A 25,249-nucleotide genomic window follows, 5' to 3' on the forward strand; every position below is an offset into this window, starting at 1 on the left:
ACATTCCTGCTACAGAGAGGTGGGTATCTGTGATCACTTCCCTTGAATTTGGATGCACTTGACTGCAGACGTGATATTGCATTACGTTCAAGGCTAGGCCATAAAAGGAAATACAGCCTCTGTCGAGCTTTCTTGAGTCACTTGTTCTGGGCCACCATGCTGTGAGGAAGTCCAGGCAGCCTTATGGAGGCCTAAGTGGAGAGAAACTGAAGCGCTCAGCCCACAGTCCCAGCTGAGCTCCTAGAGATTGCCAGCGCCAATCTGCCAGCCATGTGAGTGAACCATCTTGGAAGTAGGTATTTCCAGCCGTTAAGCTGTCCTAGCGAATGTCATTGGATCATGAGCTATCCCCACCAAAGCCCTGATCAAATTGTAGATGTGTGAGTAAATGATTGTTGTTTTAAGCCACCAAGTTTTAGAGTGGTTTGTTATGCAGCAATAGCTAACTGGTAAAATCTAGAATACTCTCCTCCCCATTCCACTTTGCATGGCTGCTTTCTTCTCATTCTTCAGGTCTCAGTTTGAACGTCATCTCCCTGATAGCCCCAGCTAGGTAGCCCCTATATTTGTCTATTATAACTACCTGGACTTCTCTTTCATACTTTTCTTGTTTTGTAATTATTTGCTGATTTGTCTACTTCCCCACTAGGCTTGAGTTTTTTAAACTCAGGTCTTGACCTATTAATAGATCATAAAATCAATTTTTAAAAGATGAAATAAAATGAATATAAAGTATCAGATAAGTAAATAGTAGAGGATAAGTAATGTATTGTGAAATTTGTTAGATATAGGTAATATATGTGTGTGTTGGTACGTAATATATGTTTTACTCTAGTTTTTAAAAGTTTGAAAGCCACTAAACTGTCAATTCCCAAGGCCAGTAACCATGTCTCTCTCACTCACCATGAACATCCAACAACTAGCAAAGTACCTGGCACATAGTAGGCACTCAATGAACACATAGTAAATACTGTAGAAATAAGAGGACTGTGAATGAACTGTGGAGACAGGAAACAGTTGGCAGTGATGCTACCCTTTGAAGAAGTCTGACAGTGAAGAGATGGAGAGAAAGAGAATAAAACGTTGAGCAGGAGAGTTCTTGGGAGAGGGGAGACATGAGCATGTTCATTCACTATGGGCAAGGATCCAGTAAAAGTTGGGAGAGAAAAAAATGCAAGATGAAGATAAATATTTGATAGTACAAGGACCAAACAGGCTAGAGAGGACAAAATCCAGGGTACAGTTAGAGGGGTGAGCATTAAGGGAAAGGAGGTATTTCTTTCTCCGAGATTGGACAAATGAGAAACGTTGAAGTAGAGAACATGGGGGACTGAAGGAGCTCATTTCTGAAGGTCTCCACTCTCAAATTATAAGTCAAGGCTTGTGAACAGATTAAGAGTAGTGGAATTCTGAGCTTAAGAAGAGTGGAAACATTTAGGAATAAGGCCTCTGAAGAATGAGAGGGAGTCAAGAGATGAGTTGAATCTGACACCAACAGAGAGAACTGTAAGTTGAAAACTATAAATACGAAATTGGGTTAATCTGCATGATTATGTGAATTTTCTTCCAGTGTTGCCTGCCATCTAAGTATAGGAGTAAAAACTCAATTGTTGGAATAAAAAAAAAAACAAGGTGGCTATGGTAGGTCAAGAAAGAAGCAAATGAGAATGCTGGTAAGAAGGGAGAGTAGACTTGAAATAATTCTGGCTAGGGTAGGAAGGGAGATGAAGGAAGAGTTAAGGGCTTAGAAAAGTGCAATAGCCTTGATTTAGCGGGAGAGCATGGAAGGATAAGATAATACAACTAAAGGGGAGAAGTTTAGAGTTTAAGGTATCAGAAGTGGCAAGAAGCCTGGGTTATATTCCCTAGAGGTAAAAAGAACTACCTCTGAGATCAGACTGTCCAATATGGTGTACATCCCCAAGATGTTAACAGAGGAAGCAGGTGAAATATAAATGTGTGCCTGGTATTAAAATCAATGAAGAAAGAGACAGAGTATCCTAGAGGTCAGTAGAAAATACGGACAAGGGCAGGTGATAGACAATTTTTAAGGGGGAGAAGTTACTGAAAGAGACTAGGCCTTTTTTATTTTGAGAGACATACAATGTACATTAAAATTTTTTATTTTCTCATTGAAACTGTCCAGATTAAGAAATTTACTTGGAATCACATTATTCCCTTAATTTTTTCACAGAGAATATTCCATTTACTATGTACTTCATCATCTTCTGGACATGTTCTATGTAATATATTTATTAGCATACTAGTTTCAATTGGGCAAAACTTACTACCAATAAAACTTGAATTTAATTTGTCACATATTTCCATTGGCAACCAATGATCAGGTGCTTCAATATTACAGATTTCAATTCTTCCATTCTTTATGTCTATGAATACTTTAATTTCCAAGTGTGACTGTTCATATAACACATTAAAGGAAGTGTTTATACTAAACTTTGGAGTTTTGCCATATATCCACTCCCAGGTTTTTAGTTCTTTGGCTTTGCTATTTATTCCAGGAAACAGTGTCTCATCTGTTGGGTTTATTAGACTAATGTGATTATCAATTTGATGATAAGCAGCATACTCTGCAGCAATAGCATTCATCAGTACTTCACAGGTCAGAGTGGGATCTTTTTCCAAAAGATTTTTTACTAAGGCAGGTATGCTAGCAGTGGCATTGCTCCTGATCCCTTGGTAAGGGCTCTTCAGCAAAGATGACAAGAAGGTCCGATCGGTACTACATAATAAAGTGCAATGGTGATAAGCAGTAGTCCGGCCAATCTTAGAAGCTGTTCCTGAGATTTTAAACTGTCCATCAAGTAAAAGGTCAAATCTTTTGGTAGGCTGCACATCCAGCTGGGGTTGGACAGCATTCAGAGCTCTCACAACCAATTTTAGATTTTCCATTCTATCATACTTTTTTTTGGTTGTAAAAAAAGTCAAATTGATATTACCCATATCATGGTAGACTGTTCCTCCTCCACTTCTTCTCCGAGCCAGTTTTATTCCTTGTTCTCTCATCAGATTCAGGTTACATTCCTGCCAAGGATTCTGATGCCTACCTATTACAACAGAGGGAGAATTTCTCCACAAGAAAAGAACGGGCTTGCCTTCTAGATTCATATGGTCATGGATCCAGTCTTCTACAGCCAGGTTTTGGTAAACATCATTGGAAATCGACTGTAAAATGAGCCCACTTTTTACTGTGTTTTTAAAGCCAGCTGCTGGGACCTTGAGGTTACAAAGTAACTGGAAGCAATTCTTCGTTGAAAATGGGATCAGCATGCTTTTAAAAATGGAAGACAAACAAATTAATTGATTGAGAAAAGGAATATTAAATTCTATTTTCTAGCTATGAATTCTTGGTTATTTAATCCAAACTTATCTAATTCTCTAAGTATCCTGTTCAGTTCCCTTCTTGCCTTTTAGCTTTATCATTAGTCTTCAGCAGCTCTATAACAGAGTACTCAAAGTAGATAAAGGAAGAAAAACCTCAAATAATTTCAGTTGAAATGAAATAGGGGCACAGATTTTACAAACAATTAATCTGCAAATACATTATGCAATATATCTCAAAGCCAAACAAATTATGTTGAATTCATAGGTAATACATGTTCCCTGAGAAAAATGAGAAAATACAGATAAGCAAAAAGAGCAAAATAAAAGAATCCATAACACCACCACGGGGAGACAACCACAATTACTATTTTAGTGTGTACCCATTTTTTTCTGTGCATGTGTATACACACACACGCTTCCCCCCCAAAGAAAGTGGAACCATACTGTTATTTCATTCAACATTAAATCTATTATTACATCAGCTTTAATGTTGTGTGATATTCCATTGTCAGATATACCACAGTTTACTCAGTCTCTTAGTTTGTAACTTTAGGTTGTTTCTAGTTTTTCTGTGTTATCAACAATGTATTCATGAACACCTCTGTGGAAAGCTTTAATTAAAAGAATTTTTAAATAATTCCTATTTGACTTTGAGATATAAGATTTACTGGCAGCACAATTGTTTTATTAGATCAACATTAAATGAGGAAGGACGCCCTGAGGTCAGGTGAGAGGCAATCAGAGTAGCAGGGTTATATGGAAAGGCTATGAATAATTTTATTACATTTGGACACTTTACACATTATTTTTGTTAGCAGTACTGGTGAAATATTAGGTCCCAAAGGGTTGAAAATACTAGCTGTAATAATGAAGGATTTTGACTAGTTATGCTTGTAAAGAAACCATTCTATTCCAATTCTATTTTTCAGGATGGTCATAATTTTCCTTTAGGTTAAGTAACTTGGTAGAATGGATTATTCAAGTCCATAACTAGGCCAAATTCTTTAGTCATGTCCTTTAGAAGCACAATTCCTAGGTTAGAGTCTTCATATTTTCATTACTCTTGATATATTTTGTAAATTATGCTACAGAAAAGTTGAACCAATTTACAATCTAGAAAGGTCAGGAGAGGTTTAATAGAGGAAGGGATATTTGAACTGAGTCTCCAAATCTGATGGTGTTTACCAAGCCAATGGGAGTAGCATTTTTCCAGCATATGCAGACAAAGGGGGTGAGGACGATGAAGTGTATTCAGGAATTGATATCAATAATGTACACCCAAAATTATGCAATGTTATAAACCATTATAATCCCAATAAAATTACTTTAAAAACCAGTCATCTAATAGTAAGGCATGTTTTGGGGACTCCCTCCTCAGGGATAGAGTCAGACTATCAGTCTTCTAGCTCCACGGAAGTCTAGGGCTGTGCCGTCCTCAAAGGCCTCTGCAGCCAGACTGCATTGCTTTGGTTAAACTCTTTGTTTTCTTGGTTCTGTTTGACCGCCTTTGACATAGTCCTTCATCCATTCAACAAATATTTATGGAGTGCCCACTAGGCACAAGGCAGTAAGGGAATAGAGAAGGGGAGGAGACAAATTCATGTAATTCTAAAATACTTGGACCTTTCTAAAAGCAGCTGGGATCTATTGAAGTGTTTTGAGCAGGCAAGTTGGCCATTATACAAAACCACCTCTGTGACCAGTGTTGAGCATGGATTAAAGAAAGGACAGACTCAAGAGAGACCAGTTAACAGACTAATGCAGTTGTCTAAGCTTGAGATAATGAGGGCCTGAACTAGGGTAAGAGACATAAAGGGGATGGATATGAGAGACATGAGGGTCGGAGACAGGCCTCGCCTTCAAGGAACTCACCATCTAGTGGGAGATACTAAAAAGCAAGTAAAGCGATAATTGAAATACAGTGTCATAAGTGCTGTGATTGGGTAAGTACGTTAGAAGGCCTACTCTAATTAGTAGAAGTGACATTGAAGCTGAGACATAACAGGGATAAGAAAAAGTATTTCAACAAAGTGCAACAGCTTGGAGGAGAAGGAGACCCATTCAAAGAATTTAATTCCATTGGCTGGTACTAGGATACGGAGCGCCAGCGATAAGGAGGCAGAAGTAGAGGTCAGATTATGAAAAGGCTTAAAATCCAAATTTGATGCTTGAACTTTACCCTGAGGGCCATGGAGGAAGGGCTGAAGAGTTTTAAGGAAGTGGGAAGAACTGATTTATACTTTCAAGACATCACCTAAAGATTTAAGAATGGACAATCTACAATATTTGGTAATTGATTGAATAAGGGTGAGAGAGAGAAGTCACGGGTCATAATGATTATAAACTATAGCCAGAGCGCCAGCATTCAAATCCCAACTCTGTCTTTTACCAGCTGAATTACCTAAGGCAGATTGGTTGACTTTTTTGTGTCTCAGATATCTTATCTGTAATATTCAAGTAATGACGGAACTCAAATCAGGATTAATTCAGCTAATACATGTAAAGTGCTTATGAGAGCACCTGGCACATAGAAAGCACACAATATGTTAGCTCTTTTATTAATATTATGCCCTGATTTCTGGGCTGGCAAATGGATGGAAAGAGGTGACATTTCCTAGGACAGATTTCATAGGAAGAGGAGGTATGGGGTGAAGATAATTGGTTCATTTTGACTGTGTTGAACTTGAGAGTCTATGGTTATCCAGCAGCCAATGGCACAGACCTGAATAGATGGTAACTGAGGCCATGGGAGGAACTAGATTATCCAGAGAGGGTTCAGTGAGAAGATATAAGAGCCTTACAACCCCAAAGAACAGTAACGTTTAAGGGACACGCAGAGGAGGGAGGGAGAGCTCTCAAAGGAAACTAAGAATACAAGAAATTTTAAAATATGGTATATAGAAGCTTCAAGGAGACAAGATGGTTAATAATGCCAAACGCTGAAGATAGATTAAGTAAGATGAGGGTTGAAAAGCATCTATTAGAGTTAACAGCATCAAGAAGATTAGTGAACCAGATGTGTTGAGTAAAGTGGAGACAAAGAATATGTTCCAGTTGTAAACTGGAAAAGCTAGGGACAGCAGCAGTTAGAGGAAATGTGAAGTTAGGAGTGGATTTAAAATGCAAGAGAACTGAGCATGTTTAGATCACGATAGGAGTGAGGAGAGGAAGAGAGGGCAACGTTGGTGAAGGGAGGTCCCTGACAGCCTGGTGGTGTTGGAAGCCAGAGTTCAGGCAGGGAGAGAGGCAGCCTTGCCAGCAGATGGGATCCTCTTCCACTGTGACCCAAGGGAGGAACAGGAACTAACAGGTGTGGTGGACACTAATATCCTGAATGGTGTCTGTGAATCCGGAAATTCTCAAAGACCTTGTGACGAATCCCTTCCTAAGGTTAAGGCTCTGACTCTTGTCTGCATATACAGAATGTGGCAGGATACAGAGTATCAGGATATCTGGATCAGGATACCAGATAACAAGAAGTTTTTTTTTTTTTTTCAGTTTTATTGAGATATAATTGACATATAACATTGTATTAGTTTAAGGTGTACAACATAATGACTTGATATATGTATAATGCAAAAGGATTATTACGGTCAGTTAACATCCACAGTTACAATTTTTTTTCCTGTGATGAGAACTTTTAAGATCTACTCTCTTAGCAACTTTCAAATATGCAATACAGTATTGTTAACTATAGTCCTTTATAGAGCTTAAGTTTTAATCTTGGCTCCACCACTTACTGAGTAACCTTAGGCAAGTAGTTTAACTGCCGGCTGTTACAATTGCCTCATTTATAAAATGTTCCTACCTCATAGAATGGTTGAGAGAATTAAATGGGTTAACAGGCATAAAGCACTCATGCTGGCAAATATGAAATGCTCTAGAATGTTAACTGTTCCTACTGACAAATAAAAATGGCAAGCAATAGGATATATTGGAGAATATGAGGCAGCCATTTGGTGTAAACCTAATTCGGCCTGACCTTGTCTTTCCAAAAGGGCCTGACTGTGGCCATTGAGCATGCGTTGTATATCTGCTTTAGATATTCCCTATGGCAAGAACAAAGGCTCTTGAGATAAAGGTGCAACTTCCCTCCCCGTCCCAATGTTGGCATTCCCCTAAGGATTAAGCATCTTTCCTTAGGCTAGGAACTGATTGCTGTGCTCACCTGTGACCACCCAGCTCCAGACAATAGACTTGCCTCCTGCTGCGCCCACTGAGATAGCAGACCCACTACCTACTGTGTCCATCAGGGCAATCTTGTGACTGTGCTGACAGGGCAATCTTGTGACTATTGTGGGAGGGACATTTCAATCATATGTGAAACATCCTGTTTGGGGGTATATAACCACTCTGTGCACCCCACTTCTTTGGTGCCCTTTTTCCTTCAGGCAGAAAGGCCCCAGGCCATGGTCCTCAGATTTTAGCTCAGAATAAACTCGCCCAAATTTTCATTTATAGATTGGTTATGGATTATTTTCGTCGACACTACCTTCCCATCTCTGTTCTTCTCATACTATTACCATCATATGACATGCATTCCCTCCAGGAGCTTAATAGGAAAGTGGACAAAGATTCCTAACCAAGACACATCAAAGTGGCATTTACCTTGATAAATTAACAAGAGTGCAAGATAATGACTTTGGTCAAAAACATGATCTTGTTAGGATTCCTAAACTGATCCAATTCAGGTATTAATAGTGCTCAAAATATCTCTATTCATCCAGGTATTATGTATACAGTGTGAATGAAACACAACAAAGGTGTTAATTCTACAAATCTTGCATCCACCATATGATAGGCATTGTTCTTGGCACCTGGCATTTATCAGTGAACCAATTAAAGGTGACAGGGCTATGGGAAAAAAGAACAAGTAGAGATGGGACGGGGGGAATTGGAAATGTGTGAGAGGAACTAGACTGCAGTTTTAAATAGGGTCATCAGGCTAGGCATCATTAAAAAGCTGACATCTGAGCAAAGATTGAGAGCTGAGGGAGTTAGGTGATGTGGATTAAGGTTGCCCCAGGTAGAGAAGCCCAAGGTGACCTGGCCTACATGCTGAACTATATGACCCGGTGGATTTTTATGGTATGATTTAGGGCTGCCCAAGGGAGAGAAGCCCAGGGCATCCTCACCTACATGCTGATCTATATGACCAGATTCGTATCTAAAGTTATATGACCGCACAGTAACCAGACCCGATCTGCACTGAATCATTTAATGACTTTTTACATCATCTTTTCTTTTTCCAGTAAAAATAAGTCACGTATCCATGCCTTATAAATTTAGCCCTAACCCTCAACTCAGGGCAGCAGCAGGAGCTCTGACTGCCCATGGGTCCTGTCTCCGTGTAGCAGCGGCAGCAGCTCTTCACTGCCCATGGTTCCTGTCCCCATGCCTGCAGCTCTTCACTGCCCATGGGTCCTGTCCCCATGCAGCAGCTCTTTACTGCCCATGGGTCCTGTCCCCATGCTATTCCACACTATTCGCTAAATAAAAGGGCACTACTGCCAGACCTTGAGAGTCCAAGAAATCTTTCTTTCGACTCCTAGGCTCACCGACCCGGCATTATTAGGGTGAGTGCCTACTATGTGCCAGAAACTTTTCTAGGCACCTGAACACATAAACAAATAGGCCCCAGTGAGGATGTAGCATGTCAATTGAGCCCTGAAGGATGAAAGGAATCACAGAGCGAGAAAAAGTGGAAACAAAGAGATGTCTGAAAAAACCTGAATGCCAATTTATTAATCTACATAGAGAACTACAGGCTATCAACCAGATATTCCAACCAGCCTGTCCAACTCCTCACTGTAGGACTACTGATAAGCCGATTTATCATAAATTTGCTTGGTGAATACAGAATCCGAACAAAAGGACTGAGTAATATGATTTCAATGTCTGATGGGATGAGCCCTGAGGAAACCACCTCCTCAACTCTTAGGCTCTGAAGAGATCCTACTACTAAAGCCCGGATACCCTCTGTCCTGGAGGCGGCTTGGGTTCATCTGGGCCAGGTGCGCCTCTCTTCGACGCCCCGCTTCACTGACAGATCAGACCTCCGGCTGAACGACGTAGTCTTGTAGTTGTCAGGCTACAGTCAAATCTTGAAGGCCTGGTAAAACTTTGTTTCTTTCAACAAACTTTACCTATCTCTACTCTCACGTTTTAGTTAGCAAGTTTATAGTTTTTCCTAAGAGGACAATCTTATTTCCACGTTCTAGGAAGACATTTCGCTCCCACCGCTTTGCGTTGCCAAACATGCTTCTCCATCAGCGAACAGAAAGCAAAAAATAACACAATCCCATCTATCCTGGGCAGGCCCAGCTCCTTCAGGAAACCTTACCAAGCCTCTCTTATTTTGCGCCTCTTTGACAGGACGTAACTTATCCAGAGTCTCACGACGGGCGTGTGCACGTTTTATTTGCCCTCTTGGCTCTCTGCGCCGTGCACACAGCTGGCGCCCCACGTGTTTTACCCTCCTGTGTTGGGGACAAACCGTTCCTAACGTGGAGTTAGATCCTCTCAAGTGCTGACTGTAGAGGGCAGCCCCTTCAGCACCACGGCGGCGGCCCGAGGCATTGCGCACGCGGGGCCCGGTCTCGGGGTCCCGGGTCCCCGGTCCCCGCCCGCCCCGGCCCGCAGCGCCCCTGACATCGTCCTCCACCCTCACTCACCTGCCGCTGCCGGCTGCGCCCTCGGCCGCGCGGGCTCCCGCGGAGGAAGGACGCCGCGGACCCGAGCCCGGCAGGCTGCGCAGGCGCCCAGCCCCGCCGCCGACCCGCCCGGAGGCGGGCGCACCGGAAGCGCCGAGAGGAGGCGGGGCCGCGCCGGGGCCAGACCCGGGCCGCTAGGGTTCCCGGGGGGCGCGAGGCCGTGCCAGACCTGATTAGAGGCAGGGACGCAGTCCGCGCTCGAGCAATGGTACCGAAAGCCATCGAGGCCTCAGTTCAGACGGGAGGTCCCCGCGTGACAGCACGCAGCTAACGGTCACCGGGGCGGAGGTAGGAGAGGCGGCCGCGGCCGCTTGCAGGGGGCGCTGCGAGGAGCGAGTCTCGGGGAGTCGGCCGGGAGCCCAGTCAGGTCACAGGCCGCCGGAGTGCGACAGACACCCTCTCCGGAGCCCTCAGGCGTTGCTCTGGGTGTGTCCGTATCTCCCTCTCATAGTCTCAAGGGCAGATAACTCCACTGGGAAGGTGAAGAAGCGAAAATCAGTTTTAGAAGACAAGTTGCATTTAAAGGCATAAACGCTGGTATTCCCAAGACAGAGATGCTAACGGGTAGGAAGGAGTGGGTCAGAAAACAGAGTCTACTGAACGGGAGCACTCGGGGTGTCCCTCATTGAGTTGGCAAGAAAACCCTCGTGGCTCACCCAGTGGGCAGTTCCCCCAGCGAGCCAAAGCTTCAGTAAACCATTGCTGCGTAACGAGCTGCCTCAAACGTTAGTGGCTGAAACAACGATTTATGATTTTTAACATCGAAATGCGCAAGTTAGGTGATTCCTCTGCCGGTTTCACCTGGGCTTCCTCATGGGGCTTCATTCAGCAAGGGCGGGCTGAGCTGGGAGGTCCAGGATGGCCTCATTCGGGCTCTTGGCGGTTGGCGCGGGCTGGCAGCGGGGGCAGCTCAGTTGAGGCCTAGCCTTGGAAGTAGCACTTCCGCCACCTTCTGTTGGCCAAAGCACTAACGGACCCACCTCTCTGAGAGGAGCCCAGGGAATTTGTGGTCATCTTTTCCATCTTCCACAAAAATCCATTTCTCCTTCAGTTAGAATAGAAATCACCAAGACTTGCATCCAGTGGTCACAATTTGGTGGTGATGACGACGTCAATGACCAGGGCTCCACCTAAAGCTACAATAAAGCTACCATGGCTCCTCATTTATTTATTATTACCCTTTTGACTCAAGTCACTCTGAGGTAGTTTATCTTGTACTATGCAAGTGGGAATGGATTCTGTTTGTAGTTAGTCCCAATAGGGATTTTTCTAGTTGTCATTAAAAACAGCCACATGATACTGTTGCCCTCTGCTTATACGACATCCTTCTAAATGCCATTTCTCAGAAATCTGAGATGGTTACAGTTTTCCGCCCCTCATTTGCTACTGAGGTGCTTTTTGAGAACCCCATTCCCTCCTCCCTGCTCGGACACTTCTGTCCTTTGGTTATTCTTACTCCTCTCCTACCTACTTCTTTAGTTTCTCCACCGGAACCTTCTTCCACTTCCACTTGAACATGAACTCCATCCCATCTTAACAATCCTCCCGTGACCTCACCTCTCTTTCCACCTTTTATCCTAACCCCTGTGAGAGCTGAGCTTTTTCAAGGAGTTCTACACATCCAGTATCCACTTCCTCACTTCCCATTCATTTTCAACCTATCCAATGTGGCTTCAGTCCCCCTTATTCCATGAAAAGTGCTTTTTGGGGGAATGGGCGAAGTGAGTGCAGGTGGTCAAGACGTAAAAACTTGTAGTTCTGAGATAAGTCCTGAGGCTATACTGTACCTCATGATGACTATAGTTAACCATACATATTGTATATGTGAAAGTTGCTAAGAAAGTGGATCTTAAAAGTTCTCATCACAAGAAAAAAAATTTGTAACTATATGTGGTGATGGATGTTAACTTTTTGTGGTAATCATTTTGTAATACCTACATACATAAAACCATTATGTTGTACACCTAAAACTAATACAGTGTCATATGTCAATTATCTCTTAACTAAAAAATAAAAAAATTAAAAATTAAATAAAATTCTTTTGATCATTCAAAAAATATTCAGGAGTGATGGGTTATGTCAGGTATTTACTCTCACATGGTTGGGCGAGAGGGAAAGGTCTTTGTACTATACTTGAAACTTTTCTGTAAATTTGAGATTGTTTCAAAATAAAAGGAAAATAATGCCTGTTAGATGTCTGGTATTGTAATAAAGACTGTAAGTGCCCCACCCAGGTCTCCTTTACTCTTAATCCATGCATCTGTTCTCCAGCTGCTGTGAGTGTAGGATCTGTTGTGCCCAGAAACACCTGAGCGATTCACGCTACCTCCCTACCTCCTAGCCTTCCACTTTGGCTTGGTGGTGGCAACCAATGTCTGACTGGCAAGGGAGTACAATAATCCCAGCCCTTGCCTCAAAGTGGGACAATGGGTCAAACTTTCCTCCAGAGCACCCTGTGGATCAGGCAGGCCAAGAATTTATCTGAGCCCCCATCCTTAAGTGACTCCTTCTGCTTCACTATCTTGCTTCCCTCATTCCTTACAGGCTTTTCCTAAAGAGCACACTCTCAAAAATCATGTGCACCTGAATCCCTGTCTCAGGCAGCTTCTAGGGAATCTCAACTAAGAGAGTCACACACCAGCTCAAGAAATGATAGCTATTATTATTAGCATCAATGACAAAACTATTAGATGCAATACCAATGTATGTATTATAGGACTAAATACCCTTATTTTATGAATACGTTAAATTTATAGGCTCCTAGAAACCTTATTTCTGCTGAACTAGATTATGAGAAATTTACTTTCTTATCAGAAACAACAGAACTTTGAGAAGTGCTCACTTTAGGATTCCAATTGTAGACTTCTCCCAAAAAAGAAAAACCTAAATGAGGCTGTTGTCCTGATTAAACTTGTTCCATTCCACCCCTTCCAGGAAGTCTTTGTGGACCCAACTATCTCTTAGAATGGATTTGGGGATTCCAATTTTCTGATGTCTTAGCAGCAATGGTTCTCAATGAGGGTAATTAATGTTTGCATTTTTCAGCGTCTCAGTGACTGGGGTGTGCTACTACATTTCACATCCTGCAATGGATGGGGCATCACACACACAACTTTCAAATGTTCTATTGGACTTTCATGGAAGTGAAAAACCAGTCTGTAAATATCCAAGCCAATCCTCTATCAAAAGAAGTGGCTTTACTAAGGTCACTAGTGACATTCATGTTGTTAGATCCAATGGACCTTTCAGTCCTCACCTAAACTTTCAGTTGACTACCTCCACCTTTAAGACTCCTGTGGGCAACCTTGACACTACCGTCTTGGTTTTCCACCAGCCTCACTGCCAACTCCTCCGCCCCCTTTGCCAGCTCCCCCAGCGCTGACCAGCTCCTAAATGTTGGAATTCCTCAGGACTTTATCTCACATTATACATTTGCCTTAAGCAACCTCATTCATTTCCATGGTTTATATACCATTTCTGTGTACAACTTCAAAATTTATATATTTAGTTCCATACATACAACTGTCTACAACTTACCTTGGAAACCTGGCATGTCCAAAACCCGTGCTCCTGAGCTCACTCTTTTCCCCATGTATCGCTACCAATCATAATATCAAGCATTCCACCACAAACATAAGAAGTATGTCTGATAAAAGAATTACCTCCATGCATCTAGCGTTTTTTGCTAGAAACCCTTCCTATTTCCTCACTTCCCATTTTCAAACCGTCACTATGCCCTGCCAAACTTCACCTGGACTCTATCCCCTTTTCCACACTTGGACCATCACCATCACCTCACTTGGACATCTGTGTCACTGCAAAAGCTATAAACGCCATGTCCTCAGAGAAGCCTTCCTAGTTCCCACAATTAAAACTCAAGTTTATGTGTTATGTCTCCTCTTCTGTCTCTCTGAACATTTTACATTTTCTTCATGGCATATCACAATTTGTATCTTATATAATTACAGTCCGATGTTCTAGCTTTCCTGGCAGACAGACAGTAAGCACTATGAAGGCGGTGGCTCTTTTATTCCCCACTATATCCCCAGCACCAAGCACAGTGCCAGGCTAGGTGAACAAATGAATGATTTGTGTATTTTCTCTCTCCCAAAGAATTATGTTCTGTAAATAATAAAAAGCATTGTCTTATTGGCTAATGTCCCATTCAACAATTTTTTTTACTCTAGCCTCGATATTCTCTACATATATATTACATTTGTTTGGAGTTTGTGTGTGTGTGTGTGTGTGAGGAATATTGGCCCTGAGCTAACACCTGTTGCAATCTTCCTCTTTTTTGCTTGAGGAAGACTGTCCCTGAGCTAACATCTAGGCCAATCTTCCTCTATTTTATGTAGGATGCCACCACAGCATGGCTTGATGAGTGGTGCCAGGTCTGTACCTAAGATCCAAACCTGTGAACCCTGGGCCTCTGCCGAAGTGGAGTGCACAAACTTAACCACTATGCCACCAGGACAGCCCCTTGGATTTATAAAATATTGCTTCTCCTAAAAGAAAATGCCTTTTCCTCTTTGTTTTTATGAACATTGAGGAGATTACTCAGTTGGGCATTAGAGATAGTCATTAAATATTCAAGAACAGGAAAATGTTCAAAACATACATAATATAAATAGTTACAGATCACTACAGAATACACTACAGACACAAAATGGTTTTAATTTCATCTAACATTACTTGGGACAATACTGCTGTTTCAAATTACTAGATGTTTCAATATGAATGGCAGACTGATATATCTATAAAACAAGAATTTTTTAACACTAGACTGTTTTCTTAATTAGCGGTGTTATAAAATGTTAGCATCTGCAAGATAAACTATTACACTTGGAAATAGCTATTTTGTAACTTTGAAATGAATTCAGTGTAGGAGAAAAAAAACAGTTTTAAAAGGATGGTTTAAAATGTGAAATGCTTCCCAAGGTATGTGATTGACTGGTCTTTGGCAGAGTTTATCTGCAGTCATCTTTTACAGAACAGAAATGTAAAAATGCAGGAAGATAAAGTAGCCTAAAGCAAAGTCCCAAACTGGAAATCTAAAACATACAAAAGGAGTATACCAGAAATAGTGTGAAATACTGATGTCAAACTTTCTGGGCCCTGTGTTTTGATCACTTGTTAAAGAAATATAATTAAAATGTTTTGGTGCCATTTAAATACTATTACTCAAAAATTTTGATTTTTGACAAAGATAGAATGTAATACCAGAGAAATCTGCTTTGAATTTTGGAAAGCTTTTTCTCCCTAAAGCAACTTTTTTTTTTATTTGTATCATCAAAAAATGCAGTCTAAGGTGATTCATAAATAGTGAAAAATAAGCAGTCGTCTTTCCTTCATTTTGTTAGGATTTCCTAACACGGTTAAGTTCTCATTCAGCTGCCCTCTTAGTCAAAAGCAAGTTTTGGGTTCTTTGATAATATGTACAAATAACTTCATTCCACATCTGTCATTTCTATCCCATCACTTTCTTTAACATACACCACTGGACCCAAGGCTTTCTCTGAAAGAGATCCTGTGCCAGTCTCTTTACTTCTTGCAAAGTTTTCTTGGTTTGTGTCTTCTAATCTTATTTTCTTGGTGTTTTGAAATAACTGAGTCACTGGTTCCAGCTTGCTTTTCTCGGCCCCATGCATTAAGTGATCATCCACTTTCGAATCCATACGCATAGCAGATACCTGAGTAGCAGATTTACTAAGAGAAAATCCCATTGAGACAGCTGAATAAATACAGTTTACAGGTACCTCTTTAAGTAGTGGAAACGTTTCTTCAACTTGATTGCTTGGGGGAAAAAATGGTAATAAGTGAATACAGTGGGAATTTCAACTAACTTCATGGCAATATTTGTTTTACTGAAATTTCATGGTGATGATGCCAAAAATGTAAAGTAAAATCGCCTTCCATCTCTTAGTGTTTACATTTTCTTTGTGGGAGGGTCTGCAGATTCTAAGGATTTCTTTGAAAGCCTTTTTTTTAAAAGATTTTACGTTTCATCACTTTTCAGAAAATAAAAGAACTTCTCAGTCCTTTCTATCATGCTTGTTATCAAAAACTTTTAATTCACTATTAATGGATTAAAGAAATAATTACTGAAGACCAACACTCTGCTAGGTATTCTGCAAAAAATTAAGATGCTTCCCAAATTGTAAACATTTACCAACTAACAACACACCATCAAAATCATAGTATGAAGCAAAAAACTGACAGAATTGAAGGGAAAAATAGACAGTTCTACAATAATAGTTGGAGACTTCAATACTCAACTCTCTATAATGGATTGAACAATCAGACAGAAGGTAAGTAAGGAAATAGAAGACTTAAATAACAAATTCAACCAACAACATCTAACAGACATACACAGAACACGCTGCCCAACAACAACAGCATACACATTCTTCTCAAGAGCACACGTGACATTCTCCAGGAGAGACCATATGTTACACTACAAATTAAGTCTCAACAGATTTGAAAAGATAGATATCATACAAAATATCTTTTCTGACCACAGTTGGATGAAGTTAGAAATCAATAATAGAAAACAGAAAATTCACAAATTTGTGGAAATTAAACAACACACTCAAACAACCAAGGGATCAAAGAAATCACAAGGAAAATTAGACAATACTTAGAGACGAATGTAAACAGAAACACAGCATACTAAAATTTATGGAATGCAGCAAAATCAGTGCTAAGGGGAAAATTCATAGCTATAAACACTTACATTAAACAACAAGAAAGATCTCAAATCAACAACCTAACTTTACAACATAAGGAACTAGAAAATAAGAAGAAACTAAACCCATTGTTAGCAGAAGGAAGGAAATAATAAAGATTAGAGCAGAGACAAATGAAATAGAGAATAGAAAAACAATAGAGAAAAATCAATGAAACCAAAAGCACTTCTTTGAAAAGATCAATAAAATTGACAAACCTTTAGCTAGATGGACTAAAAAAAAGAAGATTCAAGTTACTAAAATCAGAAAGTGGGGACGACACTACTACCAATTCTACAGAAACAAAAAGGATTATAAGAGAGTGCTATGAACAACTGTATGTCAACATATTGGATATCCTAGCTGAAATGGACAACTTCCTAGAAACATAAAACCTACCAAGACTAAGTCGCGAAGAAACAGAAAAACTGAATAGACCTATGACTAGTAAGGAGATTGAATTAGTAATCAAAAGTCTCTCAACAAAAAAAGCCCTGGACTCAATGGCTTCACTAGCAAATTCTACAAAACATTTAAAGACAAACTAATACCAATCTTTCTCAAACTTTTCCAAAAAACTGAAGAGGAGGGAACACTTCCTAACTCATTCTATGAGGCCAGCATTACCCTGACACCAAAGCCAGGCAAAAACATTACAAGAAAAGAAAATAACAGACCAATATTCCTATGAACACTGACAGAAAAATCTTCAATGAAATACTAGCAAACTGAATTGGGCAGCATATTAAAAGGATTATACACCATGACCAAGTGGGATTTATTCCTGGAATGCAAGAATGGTTTAACATATGAAAATTGACCAACGTAATACACTACATTACAGAATGAAGGAAAAGAACCACATAATCATCTCAATTGATGCAAAAAACCAGTTAACAAAATTCATCATATAAACACTCAACAAACTAGGAAATAAAAACACTCAACAAACTAGGAAAACCAGTAAACTACCTCAATATAATAAAAGCCATATATGAAAAACCCACAGCAAACATCAGACTCAATGAAGAAAGCTTTTCTTCTAAGATCAGGAATAAGGCAAGGATGCCCACTTTTGCCACTTCCATTCAACATAGTACTGGAAGTTCTAGCCAGAGCAAAAAGAGATAAAAGACATACAAATTGGAAAGTAAGAAGTAAAATTATTTCTATTCACATTCACATATTCAATATATGACTTTATATGTAGAAAACACTAAAGATTCCACAAAAAACCTGGTCAGTTCAATGAGTTGAGAAGAGAGTCCAGAGTTTGGGGAGGCCAAGGTGGCTAGAATTGTGGTGAGAAGAGAGAGGTGAATGAGAGAAAGAGCTCCAGAGATCTGCAGAGGATTCACCACAATTTTTTGGCTAAGTACTGATGAGGGCATGTGTGAAAAGAAACTATTGAAGCCTGGGAAAGAACCACCAAAAAGGAGAAGGCATTCTAGTCCTTAGGGCTTATACAGGGCCAGAAGCAGAGTCCCCACCAGCTGGAGTGGAAAGAACTCCTAATACATGGGCATTGAGTAGAGTCCTCAGAAAGGTATTGGCTCAGTAACGGGGCCAAATTAACCCTAGATAAAGACTATTTTGGACCTAACAGCTTAAAAGCAAGCTTCTAAAGCAGCGCTGTCCAATAGAACTTTCTGCAACGATGAAAATATTCTATATCAATTGTCCAAAACAGTAGCCACTAGCCATGTGCGGCTTGGGGAATTTGAAATGTACATAATACAAATGAGGAACTGAATTTTAGATTTTATTTAATTTTATTAACATAAATTCAAACAGCCACAAGTAGCTAGTGGTTACTATTTTTGACAGGGCAGCTCTAAAGAATCAAACATTCCAAGTAACTTTGCTACATCTCAGAACAAAGCCTAAATATGTTTTTTAAAAAACACCAAAACAAAAACCTCCAGCACCCAATAACGTAAACTCTGCAATGTCTGGCAGCCAACAAAAATTTACCAGGCATGAAAACAAGTAGAAAACTATGACCCATAACCTGGAGAAAAAAAGTCAGTTGATAGAAACAAACCCAGATATGACACAGATGATAGAATTAGTACACAAGGACCTTAACAGCTATTTAAAATATCTTCCTTATTTCAAGAAGGTAGAGCGAAGCATGAGCATGATGAGGTGAGAAATGAAAGATATTTAAAAAAAAAATCAAACTTCCAGAGATGAAAAATATTGTGGATGAGATTAACACTACCAAAGGAAAGAATAGAGAATTTGAAAATATATCAATAGAGACTATCCAATTTAAAGAAAATGAACAGCACATCAGTTAGCTGTGGGACAATATCAAGCAGCTTAACATATGTGTAATTGGAGTCCCAGATTTTTTTTTTTGAGGGGACCAGGGAGGTGTAGGGAAAAAAAAAAAGGCAAAATAGAGGTTTTCGTAAGTGAAGCTTGTGAAATGATGGAGAAACTAAGGGAACAGAAAACCCAGACCTTAGAACTGCACAGAAGTGTCTGTCACAAAGAAGAGAGCAGAGGTACTTAAAAAAGGGTTAGTTGGGGCAGGATAGAGCATTCACCACTCTTTCCGGTTCCAGAGAGGGAAGAAAATTTTCACTTTCTTGGGTTGGGGGAGGAAGTCAATAGTCCTTGGTAAGATAAGAAAGGAAAATCTTCATGGTCTGGTTTGGCCTAAGATGATGATCTTTTCCCTATATTCTTTCCAAAGAATCTTCAGTAACATCTAGACGGTATACATAAATGCTAAAACTTTTCCTGCTTTTTCCCCTAAGGGAAGTACTTTCCTATTTCCTATGTTAATAGTCTCCTCCCTCCAAGTCTTCAACTCCAGCTGAGTTTTGAAGTTTGTATACTTTTCCCTATTTCTTTTCAATAATGCTAGATAATGAGAACTTTTATTTCAAAATAATCTTCCTATCTGAAGAGGAAACGAGATTATACATAATTCTCCCTAAAATAACTTTTCAGGATGGCCTTTGAGAGCTCATGCTTGTTTGTAACTTATTTTATCAATTAAGTATAATTATATTTCAGAGGAAATGTACCTCTTGGGATCTCTGACTTCTTTATCTAAAATAACAGGGACATTCAATTTGTTTTTAGTATCTAGCTATTCTTACAAAGCATATGATATCTAAAAGTAAATGCTACAAAATATGAGAAAATGTAATGGCACAAATAATGAAAAAAATCACAGCAGATATTCAAAAAACATATTTAAATGTACTTTTATGAAGAAATTGGTTCTAACATAAAATTTGTTTATGCTTGCCAATAATACATTTTGGGAAAAAATGAGTACTCACCTGGCAAAAACAGGACTTAGTCTCTTCAAATGTGAGCTTACATTTGAAATGCACAGGCGATTGCTTTATCAAGATCATCCGAGAACAGCTATAAGAAAAACCTAGTTATCTATTTCATCTGTAGGAAAAGATAGGGAGATAAAGTCACCATTAGAGTTTAGAAGCTCTGGGGTTATTTAAGAAGGGTGGGACAATTAAAAGCTAACAATTGTTAAAAAGACTATTTCTTTTCAAGGTGGGCTCCCAAAAATTGGCAGAATAATGCAATTCTCATTCTTTTTCACTACAAAACTAATTTCTCTACTTTTAGGTAACATAGTTAATTTTAACACAGTTGGATGGCCAAAAATAATATCACATCTGGTTAAAAGTGTGTTCCCAGACTGAAGGTTCCTAATTGAGAGAAGACGAGTTTAAACGGTATTAAACAGGAAAACAACCGATATAACATTAAATATCAAGTGAGGTTGCATACTCTTTCCTTTTTACGTTAATTATCACCAGTTTTTCTGGAAAGGGGACTTGGAGAAGGATTGGCATGTGGACAAAGAATACCGGTCGGGAATCTGCGCTTTCATTGGTCGTTCTGCCACTTCCCTATTCAACCCTGCCTGGATCGTGCAGGGCTGACTGCAGCCGCGGGTCCGCAGGCTCCCCAGACTGCAGGGTGCAGGCTGCCGGCGCTCACTCGAACAGGTCGGCTCTCTCCCCAGAGGCTGCAGCAGCAGGACCCGACCTGCGAAGCTCCCCGCAAACCGACCCCTAGCTGCGGCAGGAGAGCGCACCAACCTCCCAGCGCCTAAAGCAGCTCTGAGGAGTAACGAGTTCACCGAACGTGGGTCCGGAATGGTGCCCGATCCCTTGGAAAAGCGACACACAGCCGCGGCAGCCAAGCAGCAGGTGTTCCAGAGCCGAGGGAAGGCAGCAAGAGGAGATACAGCCCTGCGCATGCGCGTCCCATCCAGGTGTGGCAGCCCCCGGCGGGGAGTACGAAAAAAGTCTTGCAGAAGGGGGCTGGCGGCTGGTTACTAGGAGACGGGACGCTCGAGCCGGGCGACTGGGCGCTCCGTGGGCGTGCGCCTGCGCAGCGTGGATGGATCTGGAAGAGGCCTCTCCAAGGCGCCCTGTAAGGCGGGCGGGTGGTCGTACGAGTCGCTGCGTACGTGAGTGCGCGCGCACAGCTCTCAGTCCCCGCGAGAGGAAGAGTCGAGCCAGGTACGCGTGCGCACGGGGACTGGGGGCGCGCAGGACGGAAGCGGAGCGAAGGCGCCGGGGAGGTGGAGGACGAGCCCCCTCAGGTACTGAGCGTGAGGGCGGGGCCGACGGCGGCGCTAACCGCCTCCGCCTCCTTCCCGCCGGGTCCTGCCTTCCTCCGTCTCCACCGGGGCGGGGCCAGGTGGATTTGAGGGTGGAAAGAAAGGGGAAAGGGGCGGAGGATGATGACGGGGAGGGACCTGGATCCTAGGCGGAGGCCGAGCTCTGGCAGTCGCCGGGATGAGCTCCAGGGAGGACAGCGGGCCGAGGAGTCCAGGGAGGGACCCAGAGCTCCAGGTAGAAGCAGCAGGGATGCGCCTGGTTGGGGTAAAGCAGCTCCTGGGCCAGAACGCCTCAGAGAGGGCGGCTGCAAGAGGGCGAGTGTGGCGGGGCTTGGGAGCGGTGGGTGACCCCCGAGATGGGTATTCGGTGCTTGAGCCGGTGTGAGAGGCAGTAGCCGGCAGAGTTGCTGTCCGGAGAAGCCCTCCAGGAGCAAACTTTGCCCCTGTTGTCGTTTCTTGGGAGCTTAGGGTTGATCCCAGTTCCTATGGTGACCGCTTCGCTTCCTGCCGCAGCTCTCCGCTTGGTTGTTGGGGGGTACTGTTCTGTTTAGAAGCGCTCTCCAGTGGAGCTGAGGAATTTGGAAGTCATAAATTTGGGAGTTCAACCTGGCTCTTCCTGACTCCCAAGCTCTCACTTCTAAGCCTCTTTGTGGACTTTGGGAGGTGAAGGGCTGAGATTACGTAGACATTTGCATGAAAATCTCATATAATTTCAGTAGAAATTACAAACAGGAAAGGCAGGGTAAGATGGCTTTTGTTTGAAAAAATATTTGAAACTTAAATAGCTATGCGGCAATCATGGACCTGATACTTAAATACAGATAGAAATACATTTCTTTTTCTTTAAATAAAATCAAAGATCGCGGCTTCAGGAAAAGTTTCGTAGAGGACAGTGTCCCAGAGTTTTCCTACTTCCAGTCCAGGCCATTATATCTCATGATATTCGTTGTTTTAAATTTCCTCTACTGATTTTCAGCGTTTCATTTTTTTTTTTTTTTACCTGTAAGGAAACAAATAGAACAACCATCGGTTTATAACTAGAATGAAATAGGTTAGTTATAAATATGTGTCACGTCATTCAAATCTGCCTCGAGGATAAAACTGATTCTTGTTTGTGTTTTAGTTCATTATTGAACTAAACCCTTCAGTCTTAATTAGTAGGAAATAACTAGGAAGGTACATTAACGAAATATTTATTTTAAACAGTAAGCTTTGACATTATTTAATGGCAGCTTCCAGAATATATCTTATTTTGTTTACCTGCTGAAGAAAATCACTGCTTATTGCCCAACATGTAATCAGATGTAGAGATCCTCTGGGCTCTCTTTCTGTCTTTTTCAGTTGCGTAGATCAGTTTGTCTTAGGATAATTTGCTTTTAGAGTACTCCATATACAGAGGCAGTTAGAGCAGGTGTTACTTTGCATTCCCTTTTGCAGTTACATGCCCTTTCTCTCCAGATGTAGCCACTGTTCTGACTTCTCTGATAGCCACTTTCTTGCTGGTTCACTATCTTTGTATGTAAACGCGCATATTCTAGTCTGGCTTAGTTTTGAACTTTTTATAAATGGAGTTGTACTACTTATTCTTTTGCATTTTGCTTCTTTTATTCAATGTTATGTTTTTAAGATTTATCCTTTTGTTGCTTGTAGTTTGTTGTTTAGTGTTGCACATTATACGAGTATACCACAATTTATCTACTCAACTGTTGGTGGACATTAAAGTTATTACAGTTTTTGGTAAATAGGAACAACACTCCTGTGAACTTTCTTATACATGTACCCCATGATAATCTTTTGAAGTGAGCTAGTTAGTAAGGTGATTCTGTTTGTCTTAATTATGCTGTTAACAAGTTTATATAGTACTAAACTCTTTTAGTTTAGAAAAGCCTCTTGAAAATATCTATTTAACTTCTCATATTTCCAAGAGGTCTTGATAAATGATACCTCTCCTAAGGCCATTGGATTTTTGGTTTTTTGTTTATCATTTTATTGAGGTCATATTGGCTTACAACATTGTGTAAATTTCAGGTGTACATCCTTTATTTGTTTCTATATAGACTGCATCATGTTTACCACCAACAGTCCAGTTTTTATCCATCACCATGCATATGTGCCTCTTTACCCTCTTTGCCCTCCCCTACCCTCCTTCTCCTCTGGTAACCGCTAATCTGTTCTGCTTATCTATGTGTTTGTTTGTTTATCTTCCACATGTGAGAGAAATCATATAGTATCTGTCTTTCTCTGTCTGACTTATTTTGCTCAGCATACCTTCAAGATCTATCCGTGTTGCAAATGGCACAATTTTGTCTTTTTTATGGCTGAGTAGTATTCTATTGTGTGTGTGTGTGTGTGTGTCTGTGTGTGTGTGTGTATATATATATACTGCATCTTCTTTATCCATTCATCCATTGATGGGCACTTGGGTGGCTTCCACATCTTGGCTATTGTGAATAATGCTGTGATGAACATAGGGGTGCATATATCTTTTTGAATTATTGATTTCATGTTCTTTGGATAAATACCCAATAGTGGAGTAGCTGGATAATATGGCATTCCTATTTTTAATTTTTTGAGAAATCTCCATACTGTTTTTCATAGTGGCTGTACCAGTTTGCATTCCCACCAGCAGTGTATGAGGGTTCCCTTTCCTCCGCAACCTCTCCAACACTTATTTCTTGTTTTATTAATTATAGCTATTCTGATGAGTGTGAGGTGATATCTCATCGTGGTTTTGATTTGCATTTCCCTAATAATTATTGATGTTGAATATCTTTGCATGTGTCTGTTAGCCATCAGAATGTCTTCTTTGGAAAAATATCTGTTCATATCCTCTGCTTATTTTTTTTATCAGATTGTTTATTTTTTTTGATGTTGAGTTGTATGGATTCTTTATATGTTTTGGAAATTAACCACTTGTAGAATATATGATTTGCAAATATCGTCTCCCAGTTGGTGGGTTGTCTTTTGGTTTTGTTGATGGTTTCCTTTGCTGTGCAGAAGCTTTTTAGTCTGATGTAGTACCATTTGTTTATTTTTTCTTTTGTTTCCCTTGCTCAGGCCATTGTTTTATGCTCCTTTAAAAAGATAAGTTACTTCTTTACAGTCTAGGCTGGATTGAAGAGAAGTGAGGAGCTTGGGTTCAGATGGAATGACTGGAGAGATTATTTCTTTTTCATAAGAAAGGTTATACATTATGGCTTTACTGTTTTGTTTGAAGTGAACCCCCAAATCATTTATTCACTTATTTTTACTATAAATACAAAAACCTCTATCTCAGTTATTCAGAAAATTTTGTGTAATTTTCTACATTCTTCTGCTAGTGAGGCTATTCCTTCCTGCTGCAGTGTCTGTCAGTCTAAACTTTTGGAGACAATTTTATAAAAAGAAAACAAAGAGACCTTTTGTGGAACCAGATTTCAGAATCTCATATAAAGTACTCCAGTATTTTCAATTATTCTATCAAAATATTCAGTAGATATTTGTTGAGAACGTAGTATATGCCTGATATTTCACTCAACACTAATGATGCTTTTTAGCACATGATCTTACCTCCTATTTCACTGAAAAATTAAAATTTTACCAAGCAGGAACTTCTTCACATTTCTACCCCTTCATATCTAAATCTTCACCTGACCTTACTTTTCTCTTCTTTGTCTCAGAGGACAGTGCATACCCTTTACCTGGATTTCCTCTCATTAGCTCAGTGGCCTTTCTTTATTAGACCTTTCTTTAATTAGTCAATTAGTTATTAGTTAACCCATATCAGGAATCTTCATTGTGTTTATACTGTAGGGCTTCTTAATCTGGAGTACAAGAACTTTAGAGAGTTCTTGAACTCCCTGAAATTGTTT

General features: G+C 40.6%; 4 protein-coding genes across 21 annotated transcripts in view; 1 reads left to right on the forward strand and 3 right to left on the reverse strand.

Moving 5' to 3' along the window:
- MRPL30 (mitochondrial ribosomal protein L30) overlaps positions 1–10,277 on the reverse strand; it is a 37,163-nt gene extending 26,886 nt beyond the window's left edge. For both annotated transcript variants that reach the window (XR_001396510.3, XM_014831408.3), the window contains exon 1: positions 10,017–10,277. Coding sequence is in view for 1 of the 2 variants with exons in the window: in XM_014831408.3 (XP_014686894.2) it covers positions 10,017–10,277 (261 nt within the window). In the remaining variant the exon portion in view is untranslated. The remainder of the gene's footprint in view (positions 1–10,016) is intronic.
- Positions 751–10,150, reverse strand: LIPT1 (lipoyltransferase 1). Its single transcript, XM_014831407.3, has 2 exons — positions 10,017–10,150; positions 751–3,289 (listed from the first exon to the last, which is right to left on the reverse strand). The coding sequence occupies exon 2, from the start codon at positions 3,286–3,288 to the stop codon at positions 2,167–2,169; it is 1,122 nt and encodes a 373-aa protein (XP_014686893.2). The 5' UTR covers position 3,289; positions 10,017–10,150; the 3' UTR covers positions 751–2,166.
- A 5,028-nt stretch (positions 10,278–15,305) lies between the features above and the next one.
- Positions 15,306–21,282, reverse strand: C6H2orf15 (chromosome 6 C2orf15 homolog). Of its 2 annotated transcripts, XM_070511659.1 has the most exons (3): positions 20,638–21,282; positions 20,083–20,200; positions 15,306–15,848 (listed from the first exon to the last, which is right to left on the reverse strand). In XM_070511659.1, the coding sequence occupies exons 1-2, from the start codon at positions 21,030–21,032 to the stop codon at positions 20,197–20,199; spliced, it is 399 nt and encodes a 132-aa protein (XP_070367760.1). In that variant the 5' UTR covers positions 21,033–21,282; the 3' UTR covers positions 15,306–15,848; positions 20,083–20,196. The 2 variants fall into 2 exon arrangements, with proteins under 2 accessions (XP_070367760.1, XP_044628904.1); XM_044772969.2 differs by lacking the exon at positions 20,638–21,282 and having other exon boundaries at positions 20,083–20,206.
- TSGA10 (testis specific 10) overlaps positions 20,917–25,249 on the forward strand; it is a 114,834-nt gene continuing 110,501 nt past the window's right edge. For 6 of the 16 annotated variants that reach the window (XR_011503853.1, XR_011503854.1, XM_014831401.3 and 3 more), the window contains exon 1: positions 21,386–21,633. Coding sequence is in view for 4 of the 16 variants with exons in the window: in XM_014831401.3 (XP_014686887.1) it covers positions 21,577–21,633 (57 nt within the window). In the remaining 12 variants the exon portion in view is untranslated. The other 10 variants (XM_070511652.1, XM_044772967.2, XM_070511654.1 and 7 more) reach the window with 7 other exon arrangements.

This window comes from Equus asinus, chromosome 6 (genome assembly GCF_041296235.1).
Source record: "Equus asinus isolate D_3611 breed Donkey chromosome 6, EquAss-T2T_v2, whole genome shotgun sequence".
Classification (NCBI taxonomy): domain Eukaryota; kingdom Metazoa; phylum Chordata; class Mammalia; order Perissodactyla; family Equidae; genus Equus; species Equus asinus.